Source organism: Nycticebus coucang, chromosome 9 (genome assembly GCF_027406575.1).
Source record: "Nycticebus coucang isolate mNycCou1 chromosome 9, mNycCou1.pri, whole genome shotgun sequence".
Classification (NCBI taxonomy): domain Eukaryota; kingdom Metazoa; phylum Chordata; class Mammalia; order Primates; family Lorisidae; genus Nycticebus; species Nycticebus coucang.
In genome coordinates, this window is record NC_069788.1 from 1,456,670 (window position 1) to 1,484,318 (window position 27,649).

The window sequence follows — 27,649 nt, forward strand, 5'->3', positions numbered from 1 at the left end:
AAGTATATAACAAAGCCCTGGTACTATGCCCGGAGTACAGCGAACACTCAGTAAATGCTTATAGTTATTACTAGTATTTCACTGAACGAGTAGTGGCACTCAGGCATGAACTCCGTGCCCATCCCATGTTGTGTCCAAATCCACCTGCCCCGACTTGTTCCTTTTTGTGGTCCCCTCCCCTGCTCCCTGCCTGCCGCCTGCCACCTGCTCCGTCCACTTCTGGTCCCCAGGACACCGGGCATTCAGTCGTGTTTACATCACTCTTCAGAGTGTGCTGTCTGTGTGGTCCCCTCCCATCCCACCCCCACCATGTGCACAGGCCCATTGCCACAGCTGTCACAGGAAGCTTTCCTCACCAGGCTACAAGGTAGTCAAAGAACCGAGTCTCCTCATCTCTGGAACCCCACGTGCGGCTGTCATAGCTCAGGGAGCAGCTGCCTCCGTTCACAGGGGAAATTATTTTTCACTTATTAGAAACCAAATGAAATAATAAAGCTCCAGTAAACAAATTCCAAGCCACTTTACTCTGTGAGATTAATTACTTGATCTTGGAAGGATGAAAATGTTTCTCAGAGACTCCCATACCCTGACTGCTCTGCCTGTTTGTCCTCAAAGAATGTGTCTGACAGTTTGCACAGAGAAGGGCGCTTCTAGTGAGTGGACTGTCGGGGCTAAAGTAAATTTTGGGTGTATAAGAACACATGTAGGTTAAAACTTATGAAGCAGCATATCAGTTATGAAATCAGATGACATATATCAAGAATACGGAACGTTATGCCCTTCAGAGAGTCGAGGAGTAGGACCTGACACGTTTGCCTCCCTCAGGAAGCACAAGGTTGCCAGCGGAGGGTGTGACGAGGGCCGGACGCAGGCTGGGTGGGACCGGGGATGCAGGCTCCGTCAGCTCTGCAGCATCTCCCAGGTCGGCCTCACGTGGACTCTTTCCTTTCAGATCCAGTATGAACAGAGGCTGGAGGAGCAGCAGCAGCAGCTGTTGGCCTGCAGGTCCAAGGAGGCCCCCCAGAGCCTGCAGGACGGGCCCTCTAGGGTGAAGCCGCCTGGGCAGGGGCTCCACGGCACCAAGGAAGCCCATCAGGTCCCTGTAAGGGGCCTGGAGGCCGAAACTGATTCTTTTAAACATCGGAATGCTGAATTGGAACTCAAGAAAAACAACAGAGATGACAAAGATCTTCAGTCTATAGAATTCCAGGTGGAACAGGCTCACGCTAAAGCTAAACTGGTGAGACTCAATGAAGAGCTGGCTGCAAAGAAGAGGGAAATACAAGACCTTTCCAAGACCGTGGAAAGGCTCCAGAAGGAAAGAAGAGCAATGCTGTCTAATCAGAGCTCTGCAGACAGGGAGGACTCGTCTGCCAAAAGGGCGAGGAAAGATGTTCTGCACACAGGCAAAGTCAGAGCCTGTGCAGTCCGCGGGACCCCACACACATTCACTGATGCCCACGTCTCTGAGGTTCTACAGGAGAACTACAGGTTGAAAAGTGAGCGAGAGGGATTAATTTTGGAGAGGGATGAGCTGAAGAGGAAATCTGAAGCAGCAGTGAACCAGTTTGAAAATTCCATGAAAAGGTAAAATTTGTAACTATTTGTAAATATATGGGGAAATAGAAGGAAAAAGTTGAAAAATTTTAAGATGTATTTCTTCAGAAAATTAGTTTGACCCTGAACTGAATTTATTAGTGAACTTTAGGAAGGTACGTTACACTGCTGAGCCTGGGCTGCGTCAGGCCGGGACCCTGGAGCCTGAACACGCAGCCAGCCCCGTCCTCCTCTTACAGTCCTGCCTGTCTGCGTGTCCCCAGGGTGTTAGCACGATGTTTTGTTGGGCCCTTCTTGCAAAGGAATGTCATCATTTATAACTGTGGAAGGCAGACTACTATCAGAAAACAACCATATTAGACTAGTCCAAGAGAAAAAGGTTGCCATCCCAAAAATAACTCTTCAGACTGACCTTGAGCTCTCACTCCTTCTCCTCAGGGTGTCTCCTCGCTCCTTCCCGCCGTGCAGAACCCGTGTGCTTACCCCTTCTCCCTGGGGCATCTGCAGCTCCTGTCTGCTGTCGTTCCCCTGGAGTCCTGACATCCTTGTGTGTTTTCACCCGATCCGCCCGAGTTCCAGTCCTCTCTGTCTTACAATGCCAGTTTCTACAAGAAGCCTCTTCTGTTTCTCTCAAGCTTCCTCTTAAACGTGACCCCGCCGTCCCCACCTGAGGCCTGGTCTCTGAGCAGTGACCCTCCTGGCACAGTGACAGTCCCCATCTCCCTCCCAACAGTGCTGGCCATGCTGCCTTCCCGAACCTCGTCCTCCCTCCACCTCCGTGCCTGGCAGCTCTGACTAAACTCCTTTTGCTCTTCTGTAGACTTGTGACTTCCCTTTCCCCTCTCTGAAGGTCAGCTCTCTGTCTACCAGCGTCAGCTCCTTGGCTCCCTGTCCGCTCTCTGTTTTGGCCCTCGCTGGACTCTGCCACTCCCGTGGCGCCTGTGAGCTGGGACTCCTAGAGCCACTTCTATAGACTTTTTCTCTTCCCTGAATTCTGATTAAACCTACAACTATTTATTAGGATCCTCTTTTGGGGTCCACAATACCTCAAGTTCTCTCTTTTTTACCCATAAACTAGGTTCCCTGCCTACTTCCCCAGCTTGTCTGTGGCACACACGGCTTGTTTCCATTGTCAGGCCCAGCCTCACCCCCTCTGTACCGGGGTCCCGGCCTGCAGGGTGCTTCCTTGTGAGTCCTTCTCGGGTCGCTTGCTTCCTTCCCACCTGCTCCACTTAGTCCCCCCACTCCTGTTCCTCCCCAGTCATCCTGCGTAAAACCGACTAGGATCCCGTAACTACTCTGCCCTCCCAACACGGAATTGTCTTCCTGGTGTCTCAAGTCCGGGAAAGTGCTGCACCCACCCCAGCTCCTCCTAACTAGTATGTACCAAGAAAGCGTGAGTCAGAAGCAGCCTCGTAGGTCCTTGCGAGCTGGTACAAGATGAAGCTTGTTCTGTGTCCTCACAGCAGCCTGCGTAGGAGTAGCGTGAGCCTGGGGAGCACCCTGCAAAGGCGAGCTGGCCAAGTGGCGGTGGCCTTCGCAGCCGTGGCAGCCAGGTTCCAAATGGAAACTTTGTTTCTTTAGTTCTGAATATGGCAGTAGTATGAAGCTATTTGGGAAGAATCACATTTTTTTTTCCTAGAAATAATTTAAAATTCAAGTCTATCCCATGAATTTGCCTGTATATGATTTAAAATTTTCTAGTATCATCAGCCTGTTTCTCAGCTCTAGGCCCGAGAAGTAATCTTACCAGTCCCAGATTTAGGCTCTTTTTTTATAACAATTCAGATATATCACAGGTGCTTTAGGTTTTTATCCTCATCACACTGTTTCCACAGAAATATATTATAAAGTGAAATAAGCAACTGGCAAATTTGTCTATGGTTTGGGAAGTACTATGTTAATATACTAATGTAGTAAATCAACAGCGATTTACTAAAATGTCTGCTTTGAACAAAATCATGTCATTTTTGAATACTCTTTCCAATGAGAGACATATCAAATATATGTAATCCTTATTACATATATATCAAATATATGTAATATATTTGAAATATATGAAATATATCAAATCTTTATTTTGTAACTTTCCATTTACTAAACTGCCTCTGAATATAGAAATTTTATCACAGAGACAACTGAATAGTCACTCATACCTACAATCCAAGTTAATCAGCTGCCCCTGTGTGTTGAGAATCACCGTTAACATCACCTTGTTCCCACAACACACAGCTAAACCTGGAGTCATTTATGGATTAGAAGTCAGTCAGTGGGGCCCAGACACAAAGCGCTGATGAGTCCAGAGGGAGCAGCTGGGATCACCTAGATGAGAATCTGGGCAAAAAGTCTGAGTTTATCTCAAAAGGTAAAATGTTAAGTATTTGCTTTAAATTCAATCAGATATTCTGGAATCTTAGACTCCCTCAGACAGTGTAGCCATCGGCTGGGGGTAGAGTGGCGGCCTGGACCTTGAGGTCCAGCTTAACCACCTGCTAATTGACGCGGGACCTGGATGCAGCGCTCTCTTCTGAACTCAGGTGCACAGCAGCTCACGGATGGTCATAAGAACTCACAGGCAGTAACGTACAAGGCCCTAACAGGATGCAGGTTGCAGCGGTGCCCTCTCTCCCTCTGCTGCTTTAACGTCCAGCCTACTGACCCATGTTTGTGCTAACTCTGACTGACCTGTGGTTCCTCCCTCTGCAGGGTCAGGGAAGACGCTGCCGCACACGTTGCCTCCCTCAAAGCTGCGCATCAGAGGGAAATAGAGAAACTCCTCTGCCAAAATGCAGTGGAAAATTCTTCTTCCAAAATCGCTGAGCTAAATCGTAAAATAGCAACTCAAGAGGTAAATAACAATTTGTTTTGATCTTTGACTTTAACGAGATTTTTTTAGGGAAGGGGACTTTTAACTGAGCAGTCATTTTGAAATGTTAAGTTTTTCTTTTTTTGAAGAAAACTTATTTACTTTGACTTATTCCTATCAATACATTTTCTACCTTTTTTTTTTTTTTATTGTTGGGGATTCATTGAGGGTACAATAAGCCAGGTTACACTGATTGCAATTGTTAGGTAAAGTCCCTCTTGCAATCATGTCTTGCCCCCATAAAGTGTGACACACACCAAGGCCCCACCCCCCTCCCTCCTTCCCTCTTTCTGCTTTTCCTCCCCCCCCATAACCTTAATTGTCATTAATTGTCCTCATATCAGAATTGAGTACATAGGATTCATGCTTCTCCATTCTTGTGATCCTTTACTAAGAATAATGTCTTCCACTTCCAAGCTGTGGTATATGTATACCATGGAATACTTATTCAGCCATTAAAAAAAAAATGGAGACTTTACATCCTTCGTATTAACCTGGATGGAAGTGGAAATGTTAAGTTTTTCAGGTTAGTGATAAAAAAATGGGAAATTATCGGATGGATGTTTTTGACATAAGATACCATTACCATGTATTAAAACTCTACCATGTAAATAAGCCTTTTTATGGTTTTTACCGGCACTTCTCAAATCTTCCTCTGCCTACATCGCAGCGGATTCTTGAAGCTTACGTGTGCCGTGGTTCCCAAGTCACAGTTGGCCAGTGCTCACCCTCCAGCCGTCTTCCTGCCATTACATTCCATTCACTGAAAATATGGTGACTCAAATCTGTGACATTCAGGCCCTGGGAATGAAGTAACCAGCTGAGGTTCCGGCTCTAGCCTCGTGAAGCTCCGTCTTCCAAGGGCTACGATGGGGGACGTGGGCAGCTGGTCAGCATCTCCTCAGATAAATGCCTCTTCCTTTTTGAATGACAGGTGGGGGTGGACCCTGCGGGGAGGGGTTTGTATCCTGTTGGGGGGAGTGTACCCACAAAAACTTCACATGGCCTGTCTTCTGTGGTTGTTAGTTGGTTGAAAAAACAGCATTAAAAGGGTAGAACTTTCATCTGCAACTTATTTTCAAATGTTATATCTAAGAAAAAAAGTGGCAAAATGTTCGGTGGTGAATCAAGTTGAAGAATCTATGATATGCCCTTCATCTTTTCTGTAGGTTTTAATTTTTAAAAACTTGGGGGGAAATCTTTAAGAATTATTTCACTATCCTCTCTTGACACCATCTTAATTAAAGACAAATCCTTCGGTGCTTGAGGTGACAGATGCCCTATTTACCCTGGTTTGGTTGTTAGACATTATGTGGCTATGTGGAAACATCATGTGCCCCCCATCAACAAACACGACGATTATGCATCTACACTAATTAGATTTTTTTAAATCCCTCAATTAGGGAATTTTGAACATCGATTTCTAGATACTAAGAAATTGTAAGTTTTCTTAGGTATAAAATGGGATTGTGGCTTTTTGAGAAATGCCTTATTACATGCTTGTAAAGATAGACATATTGAAAAATATTTAAGGGGTAAAATATAATGAGCTGTAACTTAATTTCAGGTTGTTCAGAAAAATGTTAATACATCAATGAAAAAATATTTAGAGTGCTTTTCAAAAGAAACAATTCATATAGCTTTATAGGTAATCTGTCTAGCTTGTTCACCCCATAGGAATACGGTATCAGAAGGCAGTCGTAAGCATTATATCAAGTGACTGTGTAACAAGGAATAGTGTAGAAGTGGGGAAAGCAGTGTCATCCAGGGTAAATCTTACTTCCCCAGAGTTACAAGTGTGATATACTTTAAAATTGGGAGCTAAATGGAAGTTGCCAGTTACAGTCTGATCTTGAACATGGTAGAAGTGAACAAGAAAGAGAAGTTTTCCCCAAGTTCTCAGGGCTGCTTCTGGGAAGTATCTGCTTATGTATTTGGTTGCTTTGTCTAAAAATGTGAGGCTGACATCTCACAGACGTGTGTGTTATAGTCAATAGCTCTTTTTTTGGAAACAGAGTCTCACTATGTCGCCCTCGGTAGAATGCTGTGGTGTCAAAACTCACAGCACCTCAAACCTTTGGGTTTAAGCGATTCTCTTGCCTCAGCCTCCCAAGTAGCTGGGACTACAGGCGCCCGCCACAACGCCCGGCTATTTTTTTGTTGCGGTTGTCACTGTTGTTTTAGCAGGTCCAGGCTGGGTTCGAACCCGGCAGCCTCGGTGTATGTGGCCGGCACCCTACCACTGAGCTACAGGCACCACCCAATAGCTCTTTAATAAAAACTATTACCCTACTAAAACTAATCACAAAATGTAAAGATAATATTGTCCCTACCTTTTTCCAAATGCTCAGACTTTATAGAGGTTTACCTCTTGAGAGGTTTACTTGAGAGTAAGAACAGATTGTTTTGGATATTCCAGGGATCCTCTGGAACATCCCAAAATTAGTTTGAAGAATTTAATTGAGAAGTTGTCAGAAATGCCAATCTCAACTTGGCTTTGTTAAATTTTGCAAATAGTGTTCAAGGAGAAGCTTTACTGAGTACTTCTGACAATTTCCTAGGTACTCGTAAAGCATTTCCAGAATCAAGTTAACGAGCTACAGCGCATACAAGCATCTCATGAACTTTCTCAAGTTCGAGAAGAAATCCTGCAGAAACAGGTAAGAAATTACCAAAATATTATGCTTAAATAAGCTTTTCTTAGGCATTTCAATCATAGTCATATGTTTGTGTAAATTTAACTTAAATGTACAAATAGACATAACCTGAAAATCTCACATCAAGAAAACATTAATAACTTGCTTTATATAAAGTCTGCTTTTGCCAGATAAAGTATTAAGGCATTAAGTTGTTTATATGTTTTATTTGCTGTTGGGAATTGGATGGGAGATGTTGGGTTTTTGTTTGTTTTGGAGATAAAATTGAATAGTTTGTTTGTTTTGGAGATAAAATTGAATAGATAATTGAATCCATTTCTAGATTAAGTACTGTCAGGAAGAAAAATATTTCCCTCCATACATACATGATGCGAGTTCATTATAATGCAATGGACATGGAAATTTAGTTATTTCTGTAATGTACATTTTAAGATAATAACTAGAATTATTACTGAGATAATATGAAGACATACCAGATTTTTAGGAATCATTTACATAACATGAGGAATGTTTAATAAAATATCCATACAAATATAACTCAAAGAAGATTAAATATCTTTATTTGACAATGATTCCCAGGCAATTTTCACATACTAAATATGCCTAATTAGTTTAATGTCTCTCTCTCTCTTTTTTTCTTCTTTAAATAAGGAGAACAGGTTCTTTTGAGATATTCCAGGGACCCTCTGAAACATCCCAAAATTAGTTTTAAGTCAGAAGAATTTAATTTAGAATTGATTTTGGGAAGTTGTCAAAAATGTTAACAAGGTTTAAAACATTCAGTTAAATAGATTCACAAGTCACTGTGAAACAAGTTATCTGAAGTAATAATTAAAAGATTCTAAAGGCACCAGATGTGGCTGTTAGATGTGGAAAGGTAGAAGGCGGCTCAGAGAACCAGGCCAGCTGGCGTTAGCAGTGGCGTCTACAGGCAGACGTGTGGCCACCAAAAATGGGAAAAGGCCACCACCCCATGTTGGACAGGGGGCTCTTTCTAAGCAATTCGGGGTGTGGTGGAGTGTAGCTCCGGAGGCGGTGGAGCCATGACAGAGGTCACAGGTCATCCGCTAGGAAAGTGAAGAGTTGTGTTCTGTGCCTAATCAACATCCCCGAGCCAGGGAAAGACCCACATTCAGCCAGCTGGGCATTGGGCAGGATTTGGGGGCTTAGGGTCCTCCTTACACTTCTTCCTACATTGTCCCGGGACCTATAGGAAAGCCTAGAAGGAACAGCCCAGAGCCTTCTAAACCTGCGGAGAGGCTGCTAGCCAGGGTGGAGTCCACATTCCCCAACATCCACGAGTTACTGCCCGCAGCAGTGCGGAGACAGCCTATGACTGTCCTTCTGTGGTTTGACCTCCAGACCTGCAGCCTGGCCATTGGTCTGCAGTTTGAATCTTGGCTTAATTCATTCTACTTCTCGGCCCAGTTCCTCTAAATGGCTACCTGCCTTAAATGGCCACACCTTATGCTAAGCGGGGAGCTAAGGTTTGAGGGTCCCTTTCCCCTAGGGGTGGCTCACGCCTGTGATCCCAACACTCTGGGAGGCCAAGGCAGGCGAATACCTTGAGCTCAAGACTTTGAGATCAGCCTGAGCAAGAGTGAGACCCTGTCTCTACCAAAAATAGTAAAAAATGAGTAAAAACCCACCGTTGTGGTGGGCACCTATAGTCCCAGCTACTCGGGAGGCTGAGACAGGAGGATCACTTGAGACCAAGAGTTTGAGGTTGCTGTGAGCTGTGACATCACTGTATTCTACCCATGGAGACAAAGTAGGACTGTTTAAAAAAAAAAAAAAGTTCTAAAGGCAAATACAGAAGGTTACATAGTAAGAACCAGTCTTCCCAGGTAGTCAAAAGACCTGAGAGAGACCACACAAAACACAGGAAATTATCTTGGTAAAGCACAAAATCTTTATTTGCTAGGCAGATTACTTAAGAGATGGTGAAAGACTGCTTAATTTAAAAACATCTTTACCTGGTTTCTTGTACCCTCAATGAATCCTCAACAGTAAAAAATATATAAAAAATAATAAAAACACCTTTAATAAATGCACTCAAATTTAGCCAGATCGGGTTCACCAGCTAATACTTCGTTCCCTTTCTCTCCGACTTCCATCTCCCTTGTCACCTAGGACAATGGTTCTCAACCTTCCTGATGCCGTGACCCTTTAACACAGTTCCTATGGGTCACAACCTACAGCTTGAGAACCGCTGATCTGGAACAACCTGACACTCTGTGTTAGCACGGTCACACCTCACAGTTCCGTTAGTTAAAATACATCTTATTTGACTTACATATTTTGTATACAGAGTTCCTTCCTCTATCATTTCTAATAGTTTTAATTATATGTATTAGAAGTTTTAATCCTTTGACTTTAATTTCTTGTGAAAACTACAGACTAATCAGTTGTGGCCTGTCGTATACCGACGTTCTGTAGATTAACACCATTTCATAATTTCTAGAAGCACGTTTTTTATAGTAGTTTTTAGCGTGGCAAGAACATGTGACTAAGGGACCCAAACATCTCTTGTTTCTCTGTAAAAATTAAGAATCCAAAGTAGATAGACTGTGTTCAGCAATTGATGCTTCAGTATATTTGGAAATGATGTAGCCAGTGAATGTCCATTACTCAGCTGAGCAAAACCCAAAGTATGTAAGTTACCAAAGGGAAACCTTTTTTGCAAACATAGTATAAAACATAATCAGTGAAAATTTCATTTATAAATTTGTATCCCACTAGCATTTACTTAACTCATGTGTTCTAAACAATTATGCTGGGATTGCCATAGGAGTTTCGTGGGCTAATTTAAGGAGCTGCAACCACCCCTGTTGGAGTCTCCAGCACAGGTATGTCGGCAGGCTGCACGCTCTCCTCACTGCTGTGCCCCATTCACACAGAGCAACGGATGCCGTGCTAACACTTGCACTTCTGACCTGAGGTTAAACCCCCAGTTCTATAACTCAAACACCTAATAGAAATAACAAATGTGACTAGTAAACCCAGGGAGAATCAGAGTTGTGTGTACGCGCTATATTGAGTGTTGACAACTCTGAAGACACGCCTGTTTTAAACTAATCTTACATACAAAGGAGTCATGTGAACTTGACAATATTGGGGTTAGTTTCTATACTTTCAAGTTTTAGGAATTCTTCAATTCTTAATTTATGTAAGTGCTTCTTTTTCTTTAAAACAACTAAGTAGAGTTCTTTCACAAATTACTTTGGCAGTACCACCCGAAGGTAGAAAACTCACATATGCAGACAGAGTTGTACATAAACATAGGTGCAAACAGAGACCCTGTAGCCTGCCTTTTAAACCTGCAGTCAACAGATGGGAACACTAATGTGAAACTCAGCAAATTGTAAAAGAGCAGCTGGATGCAAATTGTGGTTTTGTCACGTGGAATAATTTCAGGTAACCTGCTCAGATAGCTAGACTTAGTATCAGTATTTGTGGAGAAGACAACATTTTTTATTTTCCCTTCATAAGCAGTTTTATTGAGGCTGTGGACTAAATTTTGGGTAAAGGAGTTAAGGGTAGCAGTTTGGGTTTTTTTTTTTCCTTTATTAAATGCATTTATGGGGTATAACGTGGAATGCTTACATTGAACTGATTACATAACCATAACTGCACTTTCTTGTTATGGTAAGATATTTATACTCTACTCTTAATAGTTTTGAAATGTACCATTGCATTATGCACATTAGGTGAAGTCCCACGAAATAGTCTCCCTCCTCCCGGCCTCCCCTCTCCCCCCTTTTCCCTTCTTTCTGGACTATAGTTATGTTTTACCATTTGCATGAATGTGTAGGTGATTGTATATTGATTTCATAGTAGATTCTCAACTGCATAAAAGATTTAAACTTGAGATATGGAAGTATAAAAATACTAGAAGAGAGTGCAGGGAAAACACTTGAAGAAATCATCCGGGGAAAATATTTTATGAAGAGGACACCCACACACACACAGAATTGAAGCAACACCAAAAATATATTACTGGAATCTGATCAAACTAAAAAGCTTCTGCACAGCCAAGAGCACAGTAAGTAAAGAAAACAGACAGCCCTCAGAATGGGAGAAGATTTTTGCAGGTTATGCTTCGGACAAAGGTCTGATAACTAAATCCACAGAGAACTCAAACTAATCAATAAGAAAAGAACAAATAACCCCATTTCAATGTAGGCAAGAGACTTGACCAGAAACTTCTCTAAAGACAGACGCATGGCCTACAACCACATGAAAAATGCTCATCATCTTTAATCATCAGAGAAATGCAGATCAAAACCACTTTGAGATATCATCTAACTGCAGTAAAATTAGCCCATGTCACAAAATTCCAAAACTGCAGATGTTGCATGGATGTGGAGTTTGGGGGTTTTTTGTTTGTATTCTATGTCAAATGGTTATGGAGTTGTTTTAGCTAACTACTTGGATGTTTGCATTTCAAAGCCATGGTAAGATCTACATTTCCAGGAGATTGAGAGAGCTAGCCATGGACATTTTCTCCCAGGAGTTTTAGGGTATGTTGTTATTACGAGAGACCTAGGGTTTAAGTTTTTCTTTTCCTGAAGCAGAGGACAGCCTGAGGAATTTTTGAAATTAAGAGCCCAAACTATGGGAAAGCCTAGAACAGGCAGATTTTGCTCAGGGAGCCCCAGGAAGCAGAAGGTGTTGCATGCTGTGGCAAGGCCCACTCAGCTGCGAGCCCCTAGGCCTTTGTGTACGTGAGGTCCCAGGTCAGCATCTGTACGTGACGTCCCAGGTCAGCATCTGCACACACAACTGGTGTACCTGGGCCTGTGTGCACATGATGTCCGGGGTCAGCATCTGCACACACAACCAGTGTACCTGGGCCTGTGTGCACGTGATGTCTGGTGTCAGCATCTGCACACACAACCAGTGTACCTGGGCCTGTGTGCACGAGATGTCCAGGGTCAGAGTGTACACAGGTAACCCATGTACCTGGGCCTGGAGAGGAGGCAGGAGTGCTCTTTGTAAATCTTCCTGGGAAGGGAAATTAAAGTAAGCAGCTGGGCAGGTAAAGGATTTCCTGGAAAAATCGGAACAGTTTTAGTACGTAAAGGAATTAGTTCAGAGGATGAGGCTGGGTTTTAAGGAAGGGGGTTTAAGGCAGGGCCCAGGAGTCTTGATCCAGACCCTGTTGGTGGGAGGAGTCGCAGCTGTGGTGGGAGGAGTCGCAGCCATGGTGGGAGGAGTCGCAGCCATGGTGGGAGGAGTTGCAGCTGTGGTAGGAGGAGTCGCAGCCTGTGGGCTCTGACGGGGGGCCTTTGTTTTGGATTGTTGTTAATTGACCTTGACACTCTGTGTCTTCTTTTATGTCTTATGTTATCATAGGTCCCAGTAGGACATTTGTTTAGGGTAAGTCCTCTCTTTCACAAAAAGAAATATTTTTTGACATGGTAGCCCAAACCTTTGAAGGTTCACTCATTTCAGTGTGACACTAGACCAGTGGTTTTCCACCTTTTTTATCTCACACCACACTTGACCCTATAGGTTAAACTTCCACAGCACACTTAAATTATGTTAATCAAAAAAAGAGTCAAAAAAAGGAATATACTTACTGTGTTTTTAAACTTCTTTCAAAAATAATTAATGATCTTTAAAATTTTCACAGCACACCAGTTGAAAATCACTATTCTAGATCAGTAAGCTATTGACTACTTAGTCACAGATGCTAACAGCTTCCTCACAAAGGCTAGGAAAGACGCAGGCCCCCTCAAGATCCGAGTTTCTCCCACAGGCAGCCTAAGAGAGCAGAGCCCTCCACTGCTGCTGGAGCCACAGATCAGTGTTTGTGAAACGATCCTTCACGTCTCCCACAGCTGTCCGTCACAGACCTGCTGACCGCGACACCAGGTGCGCACCGCCAGGGCAGGTTCACCCGGCACTGACCACACGGCGAGGCTGGAGATGCCAGAGGCCCTGAGAGCCAGCACAGGCAGACAGGGGAAGACGCCTGTCACTCGGCCACACCCCACTCAGCTGGCCGCCTCCTGCAAGTCAGTATTTGCGCCTCCGCTAGCAGAGTCCAGAGATGTGCTAATGCACTGGCTTGCTTTCCTGCAGCCATCTCAGGACATGAGACAAAAGAAACCTCATCTTTCTTTTTTTCTTAGAGATCTACAAAGTTTGTCTAAATAGACACATGTCTGGTGAGAACTGAAGTCGCCAGTCTGTGAGGCTGGCTGGGACAGCAGGCTGAGAAGACCAGTGTCTACAAATCTCCTTCTTACAACAAATGGCACAAAAGACAGAGGAAAACAAGGATGTCCCTGGAAGGCTGACATCAGCCTCCAACAAGCACCAGACCCCATCTGCAAAGTCACAACTTAAAGAATTTTCACAGATTTTAATCTCCTGCCAATCTGAATCTGGAAGGAAAGGGACAAAGAAAACTCTTGCCTTCCTGTCTTGACTGAGTGGACAGGTCCAGAGAGCTGATTCGATAGGAACACTCACCTCTACCAGCTTCTGGCAGTTTTCCCAGGATCCCACCTTCAGGTGCTGCAGTGGGGGTGTCCCAGAAAGTCCCATCTGAGTTTCCAGCAACTGTTGAGAAGGAAAAATTTTTGTCAGCCCTCATGAGTCATTACTTAGGATGGACTGCTGTAACAAAAGTCAGAACAACAGTGGGAAAGCAAGCCAGTGCATTATCACACACGGCACACAGCACGCAGGGGCTGGCTGTGTCAGCACACACGGACGCAGGGGCTGGCCGTGTCAGCACACGCGGACGCAGGGGCTGGCCGTGTCAGCACACGGCACGCAGGGGCTGGCTGTGTCAGCATACATGGATGCAGGGGCTGGCTGTGTCAGCACACGGCACACGGCACACGGCACGGCCACTGGCTTATGTAGCAGCTCAGCAGAGCACAGCACGTGTGCAGACACACATCAGGACAAAAGAAAGCGGTTTTAGGTAGGTCATGTGTGAGAGGAAACTAGTGGAGGGAGATTGGTTTGTTAGCCTCTGTGGTGCCGTCTCCGGGCTGAAGCAAGTCTAGAGTTGTCTCCAGTGCAAGGTACTCACGTCCTGCCTGTAGGTAGAGGAGAGGATACAGGGCTTTCCCTGCACCTGCTGTGTCTTATGGCCTTTAGCTCAGAAATGATTCTTATGTCAAGGAGGCATGTTTGGGGCAATATACTTCTCTCTCCTTCAGTCCTAATACTATTTAATTATTAAGAAACAGGGCCAGAGGTAGTGTCTCACTCCTGTAATCCCAGCACTCTGGGAGGCTGAGGCAAGAGGATCCCTTGAGCTCAGGTGTTCAAGACCAGCCTGAGCAAGAGCGAGACCCCATCTCTACTAAGAGACATCAGCAGCTGTGCGGGTGCACGCCTGCACCCAGTCCAGAGGCTGACATGGGAGGATGACAGGAGCCCAGGAGTTCAAGGTTGCAGTGCGCTATGATGACATCACCACACTCTACCCAGGCAACAGAGCATGACCCTGTCAGAGAGAAAGAAAGAGGAAAAAAGAAAAGAAATAGATAAGGCAACCATCAACTGGGTTCTGGTCTGTTATTTAACTTCTAAGAAATACAGTTGGCAGCAACTCACATATCATTTCAATTTCTATATACTTTTTAATGGCCGATGAATGATTTTGAGCTTTTTGTCATTACCCAACATTTCTAGCCATTTGTATCTTGTGATACCCCCCGACCTGTTCCTGGCACACCAGCGAGAAAGTTCTGGTCTAGGGAAAGATGTAGTCATGAGGATGGGAATTCTGTGTGTTGTACTCTGGGGAGATGGCCGAGGAGCAGTGACGTGGGAAGTGAGAACCCCAAACCTGAGGTGGGCTATGGGTTCCTCGGACAGCTGTGTTAAAGTCAAGTCTTAAAGGACACGTGGTGACGAGTCACAGCATTGTCATGTGCTGGGCACTCTGCACATGTGGCCTCATCTGATTTTATCAAGCCTTATATTTGTTTTGTGTGACTTCTGAAATAAAGTGTCAGCCCCCAGGAGCAGGGGTTCTCCTCCCTGCTTCTCCTCACAGGTTGCACAGCAGAGTAGGTGTGTGACGGCTGCTCCTGAATTAGTGCGGTGATTTCTCAACGATTAAAGAAACATCTAAATTGCATAAAACATAAAATCAGAAATACGGTTGTAGACCAAGAGAGAATTTCCTTTTGTTTGTGCCTCCCTGAAACCCACTTGGAAGAATATCATTAAAATGTACAGCTGAGGCTGTGCATTGCCTGGATCTAGATGTTTACTTAACCCTGCTAGTGAGTTTACAGTGGCAAGCCAGGAATTTAAACCTAGACCATAAACCCCATGATCATTCCACTATTTCCTTATAAACTAATAGCAACCAGTTACAGAATATTTGAGATAAGTTACAATGAGAATTTTGATAATTTTTATGACGAGGCCACGGCAGTCACTGAGCCTATAGGACAGCCTTAAACGGTTTTTATAAAATATTTATACAGATTGAAAAACAAAATAAAACTTCACTAATGGAAAAGAATCTATGATGAGTAAAATGCGTATACCAACTGCAAAATATGAAAATAGTAAGCAACTCTCTGGTTGTCTTACAGAATCTTAATAAAGATGTAAGTCCTTTCTTTACAGCTTTAGGATATAGGAAACAAACTTGAAGATTTCTGCAGTCAGTTGAAAGTGGAAGTAATAAGTTTGAAAATCTGTGGTGAGCACTAAAACGTGAGATTAACCTCCTCGTCAGAGTGCTGGAAGCAGCAGTGGGTGGCACGTGCCTGAGCCAGCAGGGGCGAAAGCAGGTGCCCTGGGCTCGTGCGAGACTCGCCCCGTCCACCAGACGAGACTTCACAGGGCTGCGGTTTGAGAGCATTTTAGGCAACAAAGGCATAGAACAAAATGCAGAAAAGCCCTTTCAGACTTCCGTGATGACCGTGCCGAGTGGGAGATGGTTCGTTTTCCGGTAACGCTGAGATATTTAACTATGCTGAAAACTTCTAAATCATCACTGTTTTATGACTCTTAAAAAGTTATTTTTAAAACAAGCAATCAAAACTGTAATAGAACTTATCTTTGATTTAAAATGTATACTGTGCTTTCACTTGTGATCATTTGGAATAAAAGGGACAGATTCACCTCAGTTCATTAATCAGAGAATTAGGAGAAATGCATGAAACAGCTATTTCAGACTCTGGATAACAGCACCACAGGACAGAGCTTTCTGAGAAGTGAGAGCAGTCGCTGTCCAGCAGGTTTGGAGACCACAGGTTTCACTCCAGCTGAGCCTCGCCTGGAGCTCTGGCAGGTGGGCAGCCTGGAAGGAAGGGCTCAGAACCCGCAGGGCATCAGGGAGGGTCCTAGTAAGAATGTTAGTGGTGGGGGCAAACTACCCTTGCTAAAACACTGCGAGAACAAGACTGAAGAAATAGACGGTTGCATGATTACGGCATCTCTACACTGATCTTTTCATAATGCAGTTAGGTCTGTTTTACTTGTGTGATTTAATAAATCCTTGGATAATAAATGGTAGAGAATAAATATACAGGTTTTTCTGGTTTTTCACACTTTGTAGAATAAAGGGATCCTAGAAATAATAAAAATGGTAGGTTTCCAGAAAAATCATCTTTTGTAATACATGGGTCACTACAGAAGTTTTGAGACACCGTGTTACAGTCCACGATTTCACTCCCAAGAAACAGCAGCCGCATCCTCGCTGACTCACCTGGGCACGTTGAACTCAGCGGCGTTGCTCAGAGGGCTTCATTTGTTTACAGCTGCACGAATTGTACATTTCTTGCTTTCATCTATCTTACAACTTTCATAATGGTCCACGTACTGGGCACTGTGCTAAACACTTCATATTGCCTCACTTAATTTTATTAAAACTTGTATTTGTTGTCTAACTGCTCAAAAAACAAGCAAATGAAAATGGATAAAATTTACAAATTCAACCATGTTTTATATGGAAACAGTGTTACCTAATAACAATGATGATAATAAAAACATTCCTACCTTAAATTAGTTGAGTAAAAGTGAAAATGCAAATTAAATGAGAGGTATTCTAAATATTTTAAATGTGGAACATCACAGCAATGTCATCATTGGCCAGAGAACTGTGCAGACTGCAACAGGACAGTCTGTCAAGCTCAGGGGAGGCCTGGCAGGGCCTGGTCACAAAAACCTTACATGTTATTAGTAAAACAGTGATGACTAAAAATTATGTTAAAAGAAACCAAGTAGTGAATACTGAGCCAAGGAAGTTGAGAGGGGCCCAACTGCACACAGAACTCTGAAGCCCACAGGACGTGACCACGATGTAACTTTGCTGCGTGTTCTCCTGTTTTAGAGACAGAGCCTCACTTTATCACCCTCGGTAGAGTGCCGTGGCCTCACAGCTCACAGCAACCTCCAACTCCTGGGCTTACGCGATTCTCCTGCCTCAGCCTCCCGAGGAGCTGGGACTACAGGCGCCCGCCACAACACCCAGCTATTATTTTGTTGCAGTTTGGCTGGGGCTGGGTTTGAACCCACCACCCTCGGCATATGGGTCCGGCACCCTACTCACTGAGCCACAGGCGCTGCCCCTGCCACGTGTTTAGACTTGGCCCAGACACAGCTGCCTTGGGAACCCCACAGCCCATGTCCTCAAGTTAGGTAATGTTAACAATTTAGCAAAACATGATTCCTGATGGAATTTCTTTTCAAGGTGATATGGTATAAAGAAAATGAAATTAATTTTTTCACTAAGCCCAGTATGCAAGTATAAAATTCTCTCAAATCCCCTCCAGAAGATACATGCATATTAACTGAGCTCTGTGCACTGGGCATGTATTGCTGTGGGCCCCGCCGGGGCTGCTGACCAGTCCACAGCCTGTCAGGAGCCGCGCCGCACAGCAGGCAGTGACCCTCTGGCAAGCCAGCAAAGCTTCCTCTGACTCACAGCCACTCTGTGTCGCTCACATCACCGCCTGACCTCCACCCCGTCACCAGTAGCAGCTTTAGGTCCTCACCAGAGCTGGAGCCCCACCGTCAAAGTGTGCACTTGGGGGATCAGAGTTGCACTCCTTTATGAGAATCTAACACCCATTTCTGCTCTGTGGAAAATTTGTCTTCCATGAAAACGATCCCTGGTGCCAAAAAGGTTGGGGAATACTATTCTACTGTGTTGGGTGCTTTAAGTGTGTTCTTTTTATCCTTAAAGTGATAACCTTATTAAATACCTGGTAGCAAAGCTGAGTGCCTTAAAGAAAGTGCCAGCTGTATTTTGAGCCCCACCCCAGACTGGCACAAGTGGGAGGGAGCAGGTGCGTGGGTGGGTGGCCCATTCACCTGTAACCCTGAGGTCCACTCAGAAGAGCTAGGACACATCATCACTTGTGATTGAACACTATTAATTAACAACCCAAGAGAGATGCCACTAATCTAGGGAAGTTTTGTACAGATAATCATGGTTTTTAGGATTACCTGTTAAAAAAATTATTTATTTCCTACTGATCGTAGTTTTCCATTTACATCATACTTCTATTTTAGATCACAAAACTCTTAGAAGAATTAAAAAAAGCCAAAGAAAACCATACTCCAGAGATGAAGCATTTCACGGACTTAGAAAAGAAAATTGAACAGATGGAAAAGAGACACGAGCAAAGAGAACAAGAACTCCAGCAGGTAAGGCCGCAGCGCACACCACGAGTCAGTGCAGTGTAGTCATCCCCAGTGACTCACACCCACGGGTCAGTGCAGTGTAGTCATCCCCAGTGACTCACACCCACGGGTCAGTGCAGTTAGTCATCCCCGGTGACTCACACCCACGGGTCAGTGCAGTGTAGTCATCCCCGGTGACTCACACCCACGGGTCAGTGCGGTGTAGTCATCCCCGGTGACTCACACCCACGGGTCAGTGCAGTTAGTCATCCCCGGTGACTCACACCCAAGGGTCAGTGCAGTTAGTCATCCCCGGTGACTCACACCCACGGGTCAGTGCAGTGTAGTCATCCCCGGTGACTCACACCCACGGGTCAGTGCAGTGTAGTCATCCCCGGTGACTCACACCCACGGGTCAGTGCAGTGTAGTCATCCCCGGTGACTCACACCCACGGGTCAGTGCAGTTAGTCATCCCCAGTGACTCACACCCACGGGTCAGTGCAGTTAGTCATCCCCGGTGACTCACACCCACGGGTCAGTGCAGTGTAGTCATCCCCGGTGACTCACACCCACGGGTCAGTGCAGTTAGTCATCCCCGGTGACTCACACCCACGGGCCAGTGCAGTTAGTCATCCCCGGTGACTCACACCCACGGGTCAGTGCAGTGTAGTCATCCCCGGTGACTCACACCCATGGGTCAGTGCAGTTAGTCATCCCCGGTGACTCACACCCATGGGTCAGTGCAGTTAGTCATCCCCGGTGACTCACACCCACGGGTCAGTGCAGTGTAGTCATCCCCGGTGACTCACACCCACGGGTCAGTGCAGTGTAGTCATCCCCGGTGACTCACACCCACGGGTCAGTGCAGTTAGTCATCCCCGGTGACTCACACCCACGGGTCAGTGCAGTTAGTCATCCCCGGTGACTCACACCCGCCCATCTGTGCAGTGTAATCATCCCCGGTGACTCACACCAGCCCGTCAGTGCAGTGTTGTCATCCCCGGTGACTCACACCCGCCCATCTGTGCAGTGTAGTCATCCCCGGTGACTCACACCAGCCCGTCAGTGCAGTGTAGTCATCCCCGGTGACTCACACCCACGGGCCAGTGCAGTTAGTCATCCCCGGTGACTCACACCCACGGGTCAGTGCAGTGTAGTCATCCCCGGTGACTCACACCCATGGGTCAGTGCAGTTAGTCATCCCCGGTGACTCACACCCATGGGTCAGTGCAGTTAGTCATCCCCGGTGACTCACACCCACGGGTCAGTGCAGTGTAGTCATCCCCGGTGACTCACACCCACGGGTCAGTGCAGTGTAGTCATCCCCGGTGACTCACACCCACGGGTCAGTGCAGTTAGTCATCCCCGGTGACTCACACCCGCCCATCTGTGCAGTGTAGTCATCCCCGGTGACTCACACCCACGGGTCAGTGCAGTTAGTCATCCCCGGTGACTCACACCCGCCCATCTGTGCAGTGTAATCATCCCCGGTGACTCACACCAGCCCGTCAGTGCAGTGTTGTCATCCCCGGTGACTCACACCCGCCCATCTGTGCAGTGTAGTCATCCCCGGTGACTCACACCAGCCCGTCAGTGCAGTGTTGTCATCCCCGGTGACTCACACCCGCCCGTCTGTGCAGTGTAGTCATCCCCGGTGACTCACACACGCCCGTCTGTGCAATGTTGTCATCCCCGGTGACTCACACCCGCCCGTCTGTGCAGTGTTGTCATCCCCGGTGACTCACACCCGCCCGTCTGTGCAGTGTAGTCATCCCCGGTGACTCACACCCGCCCATCTGTGCAGTGTTGTCATCCCCAGTGACTCACACCCATCTGTGCAGTGTTGTCATCCCCAGTGACTCACACCCGCCTGTCAGTGCAGTGTAGTCATCCCGGTGACTCACACCCACCCATCTGTGCAGTGTTGTCATCCCCAGTGACTCACACCCGCCCATCTGTGCAGTGTAGTCATCCCCGGTGACTCACACCCGTCTGTGCAGTGTTGTCATCCCCGGTGACTCACACCCGCCCATCTGTGCAGTGTTGTCATCCCGGTGACTCACACCCGCCCATCTGTGCAGTGTAGTCATCCCCGGTGACTCACACCCGCCCATCTGTGCAGTGTAGTCATCCCCGGTGACTCACACCCGCCCGTCTGTGCAGTGTTGTCATCCCCGGTGACTCACACCCGCCCGTCTGTGCAGTGTTGTCATCCCCGGTGACTCACACCCGCCCGTCTGTGCAGTGTTGTCATCCCCGGTGACTCACACCCGCCCGTCTGTGCAGTGTTGTCATCCCCAGTGACTCACACCCGTCTGTGCAGTGTAGTCATCCCCAGTGACTCACACCCATCTGTGCAGTGTTGTCATCCCCAGTGACTCACACCCGCCTGTCAGTGCAGTGTAGTCATCCCGGTGTCTCACACCCGCCCATCTGTGCAGTGTTGTCATCCCCGGTGACTCACACCCGCCCGTCTGTGCAGTGTTGTCATCCCCAGTGACTCACACCCGTCTGTGCAGTGTAGTCATCCCCAGTGACTCACACCCATCTGTGCAGTGTTGTCATCCCCAGTGACTCACACCCGCCCATCTGTGCAGTGTAGTCATCCCCAGTGACTCACACCCATCTGTGCAGTGTTGTCATCCCCAGTGACTCACACCCGCCTGTCAGTGCAGTGTAGTCATCCCGGTGACTCACACCCACCTATCTGTGCAGTGTAGTCATCCCCAGTGACTCACACCCATCTGTGCAGTGTTGTCATCCCCAGTGACTCACACCCGCCCATCAGTGCAGTGTAGTCATCCCCAGTGACTCACACCCGCCCGTCTGTGCAGTGTAGTCATCCCCGGTGACTCACACCAGCCTGTCAGTGCATTGTAGTCATCCCCGGTGACTCACACCCACCCATCTGTGCAGTGTAGTCATCCCCGTTGACTCACACCAGCCTGTCAGTGCAGTGTTGTCATCCCTGGTGACTCACACCAGCCCGTCAGTGCAGTGTTGTCATCCCCGGTGACTCACACCCGCCCATCTGTGCAGTGTTGTCATCCCCGGTGACTCACACCCGCCCGTCTGTGCAGTGTTGTCATCCCCGGTGACTCACACCTGCCCTTCTGTGCAGTGTTGTCATCCCCGGTGACTCACACCCGCCCGTCTGTGCTGTCTGTGCAAGGAAAATAAGACTTTTTAGCTCAAATATTTGATTGCTTACCCTTAGATCTAGAAGTAAGAAATTTTGCCATATTCCTAATTATTGATGAGCACCTGAAGAATTAGGCATCTTACCCTGGGAACAGGACTTTGTGAGTTATGTTCATATCCAAGTCAGTTCAATAAATGTCTATAAGAAATTGTTATTGAAATATTATTTAGTCTTACTCCTGTAATCCCAGCACTTTGAGGGGGCTGAGGTGGGTGGACCACTTGAGCTCAGGAGTTGGAAACAAGCCTGAGCAAGAGCAAGATCCCGTCTCTAAAAATAGCCAGGGGTTGTGGCGGTGACTCTAGTCCCACCTCCTTGGGAGGCTGAGACAAGGGGATCCCTTGAGCCCAAGAGTTTGAAGTAGCTGTGAGCTAAGATACCACGGCACTCTACCGAGGGCACCAAAGTGAGACTGTCTCAAAAAAAGAATAAATAAATAAGTAAATAAATAAAATATTATTTAAAGTATTATAGACCTAGTAGGAGTAATATTATCATTATACTGAATTACAAACATAAATAGAAATTAAAAAGCAGAAGTAAGGACCTGTATTTTTAGGCACTTGCTTTGGTGCTGAAGTTTGGGCTTCAATAAGAAAATATCATAGATTGGGGCTAAAACAGATATTTTCCCCTAATTCTGGAAGCCAGAATTCCAAGATCAAAGTCCTGGTGAATTTTGTTTCTGGCAGGTGGTCTTCCTGCCTGCAGTCGGCCACATTCACATCAATTCTCAGAGCAGAAGCCCAAAGGTGGGAGATCTTTCTGATGTCTCCTGTGAGGACACTGATCCTATCAGATCAGTGATTGGTGCCGGCCACAATGCCTGGCTATTTTTTAGAGAATGGGTCTTGCTCTTGCTCAGGCTGGTCTCCACCTTCTGAGATCAGGGCCCCACCCTTATGACCTTATTAATTACTTGTGAAAGTACTTCCCTAATTACTTCCTTACTCCACATAGAGCCACACCAGGGGTTAGGGCTTCAACATGTGAATTAACTGGCGTGACAGCCAGCCAATCTGTCCTGTCTGAGGACAGAAGTCGGGGTGCTCTGCAGACCTGAGGCTGCCTGTGGACCCAAAAGGAACCCCCAGTTCCCTTGCTTGGCACCGTCCCACTTCTGCTCCTTGAGATTAAGCGTCCTCAGCCCCCCATGACCTGTAACAGCGTGTGGGTCTTTGTATCTGCAGATAATTCAGCACACACAGCAGGCAGTAGAAACTGAACAAAACAGAGAAGTTGAGAAATGGAAAAGACTCGCACAGCTGAAGAACCGAGAGGTGGACCAGTTCCGCGTGGAGCTGGACTCCATTCTGGACGTGCTGCGGGAGCTGCAGCGGCAGGGCGTGGTGGTGCCTGCTGCCCTCGCCGAGGACCTGAGCGCCCCTGAGTACGAGAGGAGCCCGTTGCACTGACCTCCATGAAGGGCCTGGCGGTGGATCGTACCACCGGCACGAGGTTCCAGCATGTCACCAGAAAGCAGACTTAAGACATTTCCAAATAAATTAGGCTTAACCAATATGGAAAAATGGCATCATGGTATATTTTACTGAAAGTCACTAGCCAGTCACAAGATGACTTGTGGACAGGTTTCTGTGTGTCAGATGACCATAACTAGTAAGATTCACTGTAGGAGGCCTCATTTGTGTGCTACAAGGGGAAAGGAGGAAATTACGTGTACTTGGCCCTGTCCTTTTCTGACCAGGCCTATCCTGTTATTTTCCCCCTGGCTCCAGGCGTGGGCTGGTAATTTGATCCTCCTTCTCAGAGAAGCGGGCAGAGGAACGTGCAGTGCTGGGGACAGTGGACTGGGAGGGAGGTGTCCTAGTGACTCGGTGACATAGCCGACAGCTGTAGCTCCCTGTGCAGGTGAACACTGGGTTCCCTTTTCTCCCCACTTTCTGCTCCTTCCTATAGGTGGCTCATTTTTAGACCTGATGGAAGATGAAAAGTACATTTCACAAGCAGTGGGGGAGTTTTTGTTGTTGCTGTTTGTTTTTTTAGACAGAGTCTCACTATGTCGCCCTCGGTAGAGTGCCAGGGAGTCACAGCTCACAGCAACCTCAAACTCTTGGGCGTAAGCAATTCTCTTGCCTCAGCCTCCCAAGTAGCTGGGACTATGGGCACCTGCCACAACGCCCGGCTATCTTTTGTTGTAGTTGTCGTTGTTTGGCAGGCCCAGGCTGGATTTGAAACTGCCACCTCCAGTGTACATGGCCGGTGCCCTAACTGCTGAGCTACAGGCACCAAGCCAGTAGGGGAATTTGATTCATCCAATTTTAAAACTTTCAAGCTGCATCTCTTAAATCTCAATTTTACTTTTTTATAACTTTAAAATTAAACAGAATATCACAACATGTATATGTTTTACTTTAAAAGTGGCAGATTAAAAATAATTACAAATATGCATACAAGTAGCTGGTTTATTTTATTTTACAATCCCATTTCCAAAAGCAGACAGCAGGTTTTCAGATAAAGTCAAGGTTCTGCTTTGTTTCCGCATGTTCTAGCCTGGCAATGTCTGATGAAAGTCTGATGAGCCACAGAGTTTTTAATTTTCTACTAGCTACGTCTAAAGAGGTAAGAAACAATTGAAAAGAATTTTGATAATATAGTTATATCACCTAATGTACCTAAAATTTTAGTGTCTATACACAAATTGAGTGTTTGCATTTTTCACAGTTAGGTCACTGAAGTATCAGGTTCAAGCACCTCAGTCGGGACCAGCCATTTTCTCAAGTGCTCAGGAGCCACCCACCTGCCAGTGAGTGTAGTTCTGAGGTGATAATTACAAGGTAAATTGTAATTACCTCGTCACTTGACAAAGGACAGGCAAACTAGGTCTAGGTGATATCAGGGCAGCAAACGTAAGACATGGGAGTCGTTAAATACGAGAAATGCAATTGTTTTAATGTCCAGCGTTTTGTAATGTTCCTTTTCTAAAAAGGATAGTAAAAGCATTAAAGTTTGCTATTTTTTTTTACATGAAAGAAATTCTAAATTATATAAATGATATTTTGGTTATTATTCTAGTGTGTTGTGTATTTTTTATGTGAATGAGCCATCTGTCCCAAACACAGACCTGGCCGGTCCACAACAGGATGATGTCCACATCCAACAGTTCCTTACAGAAAAAGTACGTCCTGTTTGGACAAGGGTTGTGTGTTCATTGTGGTATAAGGTGGCAGGCCTGCTTTTCACAGATTAAAGGTCCAAAAGTAGCATCAAGCTGCATGAAATAGCCACGCCCCATTGGGGGTGGGGGGCCGGGAGACAGCCCCAAAGAGGGTCAGGCTGTGTTGAGCAGGAGGGATTTGTGAAGATGTGAGCTCCAGGAACGATGGACCCTCTCCCACTGTCACAGTTAATTTTAGGTGTCAGCTTGACTGGTTTAAGTACTCAGGTAGCGGTAAAGTCATTTCTGGGTGAGTCCATGAGGTTGGCTCCAGGAGGGACTGCAGGAGGACGATAGCCCAGCAGGTGAGCACCATCCAAAGGGTCGAGGGCCCAGATGGAACAAAGAGGCAGAAGAAAGGTGAGTGTACTCTTTCTTCTGGAGCGAGCCTCGTCTTCTCCTGCCCCAGGACATCAGAGCCCCAGGTACCGGCTTTCGAACTCCACACTTGACCCAGTTTCTTGGCCATAGGCCGTGGGTGGAGCTACACACCATTTCCCTGCCCTCCAGCTTGCAGGGGCAGCTCAGCCTCTAAGCACATGTGCTGATGCCCACATAAAAATTTCTCTTATCCATCCATCTCTTTTTTTTTTCTGAGACAGTCTCACTCGGCCGCCCAAGCTAGAGTGCCATGAGAGGATCTCACACTAGTTGAAAATCACTGCTCTAGAACCACCACTGAGCTGTATTATGGTTCCCCAGAGAAACAGAATGAATAAGACCTACGTGTAGTCCCAGCTACTAGGGAGGCTGAGGCAGGAGGATCCTTGAGCACAGGAGCCTGAGGCTGCTGTGAGCCGGACACCAGGAGTTCCCCGTCTCCGGGTGCCTACTGTTAGAGTGAAAATGTGAGTAGCAACAGTGACAACAAAAATAGGTATAAATTTAACCAAGGAGGTTAAAGTCCTGTATAGTGAAAACTAAAATATCAAAAGAAATGGAAGAAAACACAAACAGATACTGCATGTTCATAAATTGGAAGAGTTTAAGATGTCAATATTATAGTTTTGAATAGTTTTTCCCTATTGAAATTCCAACGATATTTTTCACAAAAGTAGGGGGAAAAAAATCCTAAAGTATGTACAGAGCCACAAACAGACCCCAAGTGGCCAAAGCGATCTTGAGCACAGAGTGCAGAGCTGGGGACGTCACTCCCTGACATCACAACGTACAGGCGCAGCCTGGGGGTGTCACACTCCCTGACAGCACAACATATGGGCACAGCCTGGGGGCCTCACTCTCCCTGACGTCATAATGTGCAGGCGCAGCCTGGGGGCGTCACTCTCCCTGACATCACAACGTGCGGGCACAGCCTGGGGGGCCTCACTCTCCCTGACATCACAACGTGCGGGCACAGCCTGGGGGGCCTCACTCTCCCTGACATCACAACGTGCGGGCGCAGCCTGGGTACAGAGACAGCCAACAATGCAGGATGGAGTGTCCAAAAATAAGCCCAGACAGCTGACTTGGTAAAAGTGCCCAGAACACAACCGGGGAACAGTGTCTTGCGTAAGCACAGTCAGGAAAACCAGACAGCCACACGCAGAGGGGAGACGGGGTCTTCACCTCCCACCACACACACGGATCACAGGCTTACGTAGAATGCCCAAAACTCTGAAACTGCTGAAAGGAAGCACAAGGCAAAACTCCACAATATTGGTCTAGGCAACCAAATCACAAACAACAAAGACAAATGGGATTGCATGAAAGTAAAATGCTGCACAGCAAAGGAGACGGAGGGGAGAGGGACCCTGGGAGTAAGAACGCCGCAGACCAGACCGCGCTGCTCACGGGGCTCCAGCACTCAGGAGCAGGAGGAAAGCCTGATTCAAACAGCCACATCCAAATGCAAACGTCCAACAGGTCCAGGGGGCAGACGCTCAGCATCACCCAGCACCAGGGTGTGGGAACTAAAACCACGAGGGGATTCTCCCTCTTGCCTGTTAAAGGCTGTTATCAAAAAGACGGGAGAGACTTTGGTGGGGACCTAGAGAGAGGACAGCCCTGTGTGCTGCTGATGGGAATGTAGATCTGTACAGCCATTATGGAAAGTGGTGTGGAAGTTCCTAAAACACCTAAAAACAGAGCTTCCGTGTGACCCAGCAATCCCAGCTCTGGGTGTATAGCCCAGGGAATTAAATTTGGTACGTCAAGGAGACATCTCATCCCACATCCAGTGCAGCAATCACTGTAGCCAAGATGAGTTCAGCTGAGCTCTGAAGGGTGGGCGGGGGAAGAAAATATGCTTTACACAAAGTGGAACACCATTCAGCTTTAAGAAAGAAGAAAATTCTAGCATTTGCAGCAACATGGATGAGCCTGGAGAACAGTAAGCTGAGTAAAATAAGCCAGGCTTAGAAAGACAAATTTTGCAGGACCCACCTACAGACAGGGGCACCCAGAGTGCATACACATTTTAAGAAAAGACAAAACTGTATTAAAGTTGTCATTCTCCAGCCAGGTTTGACTTCTGCGATTACAAGAGATACAAAATATAATTCACAAGATAAATGTTTTCAGTCTATATTGAGTATTACAATTTTAATATGGTTTTTCATTTCTTAAAATGCAT

The 27,649-nt window shown here is 46.4% G+C and overlaps 1 protein-coding gene across 5 annotated transcripts in view; it reads left to right on the plus strand.

Moving 5' to 3' along the window:
- The window catches only part of CEP162 (centrosomal protein 162), an 88,595-nt gene extending 63,700 nt beyond the window's left edge, over window positions 1-24,895 (plus strand). For all 5 annotated transcript variants that reach the window (XM_053602600.1, XM_053602601.1, XM_053602602.1 and 2 more), the window contains 5 exons: window positions 953-1,587; window positions 4,264-4,405; window positions 6,985-7,083; window positions 18,589-18,723; window positions 23,093-24,895. In XM_053602600.1, coding sequence (XP_053458575.1) covers window positions 953-1,587; window positions 4,264-4,405; window positions 6,985-7,083; window positions 18,589-18,723; window positions 23,093-23,317 — 1,236 coding nt within the window. In that variant the 3' untranslated portion in view covers window positions 23,318-24,895. The remainder of the gene's footprint in view (window positions 1-952; window positions 1,588-4,263; window positions 4,406-6,984; window positions 7,084-18,588; window positions 18,724-23,092) is intronic.
- The last annotated feature ends 2,754 nt before the right edge of the window (window positions 24,896-27,649 follow it).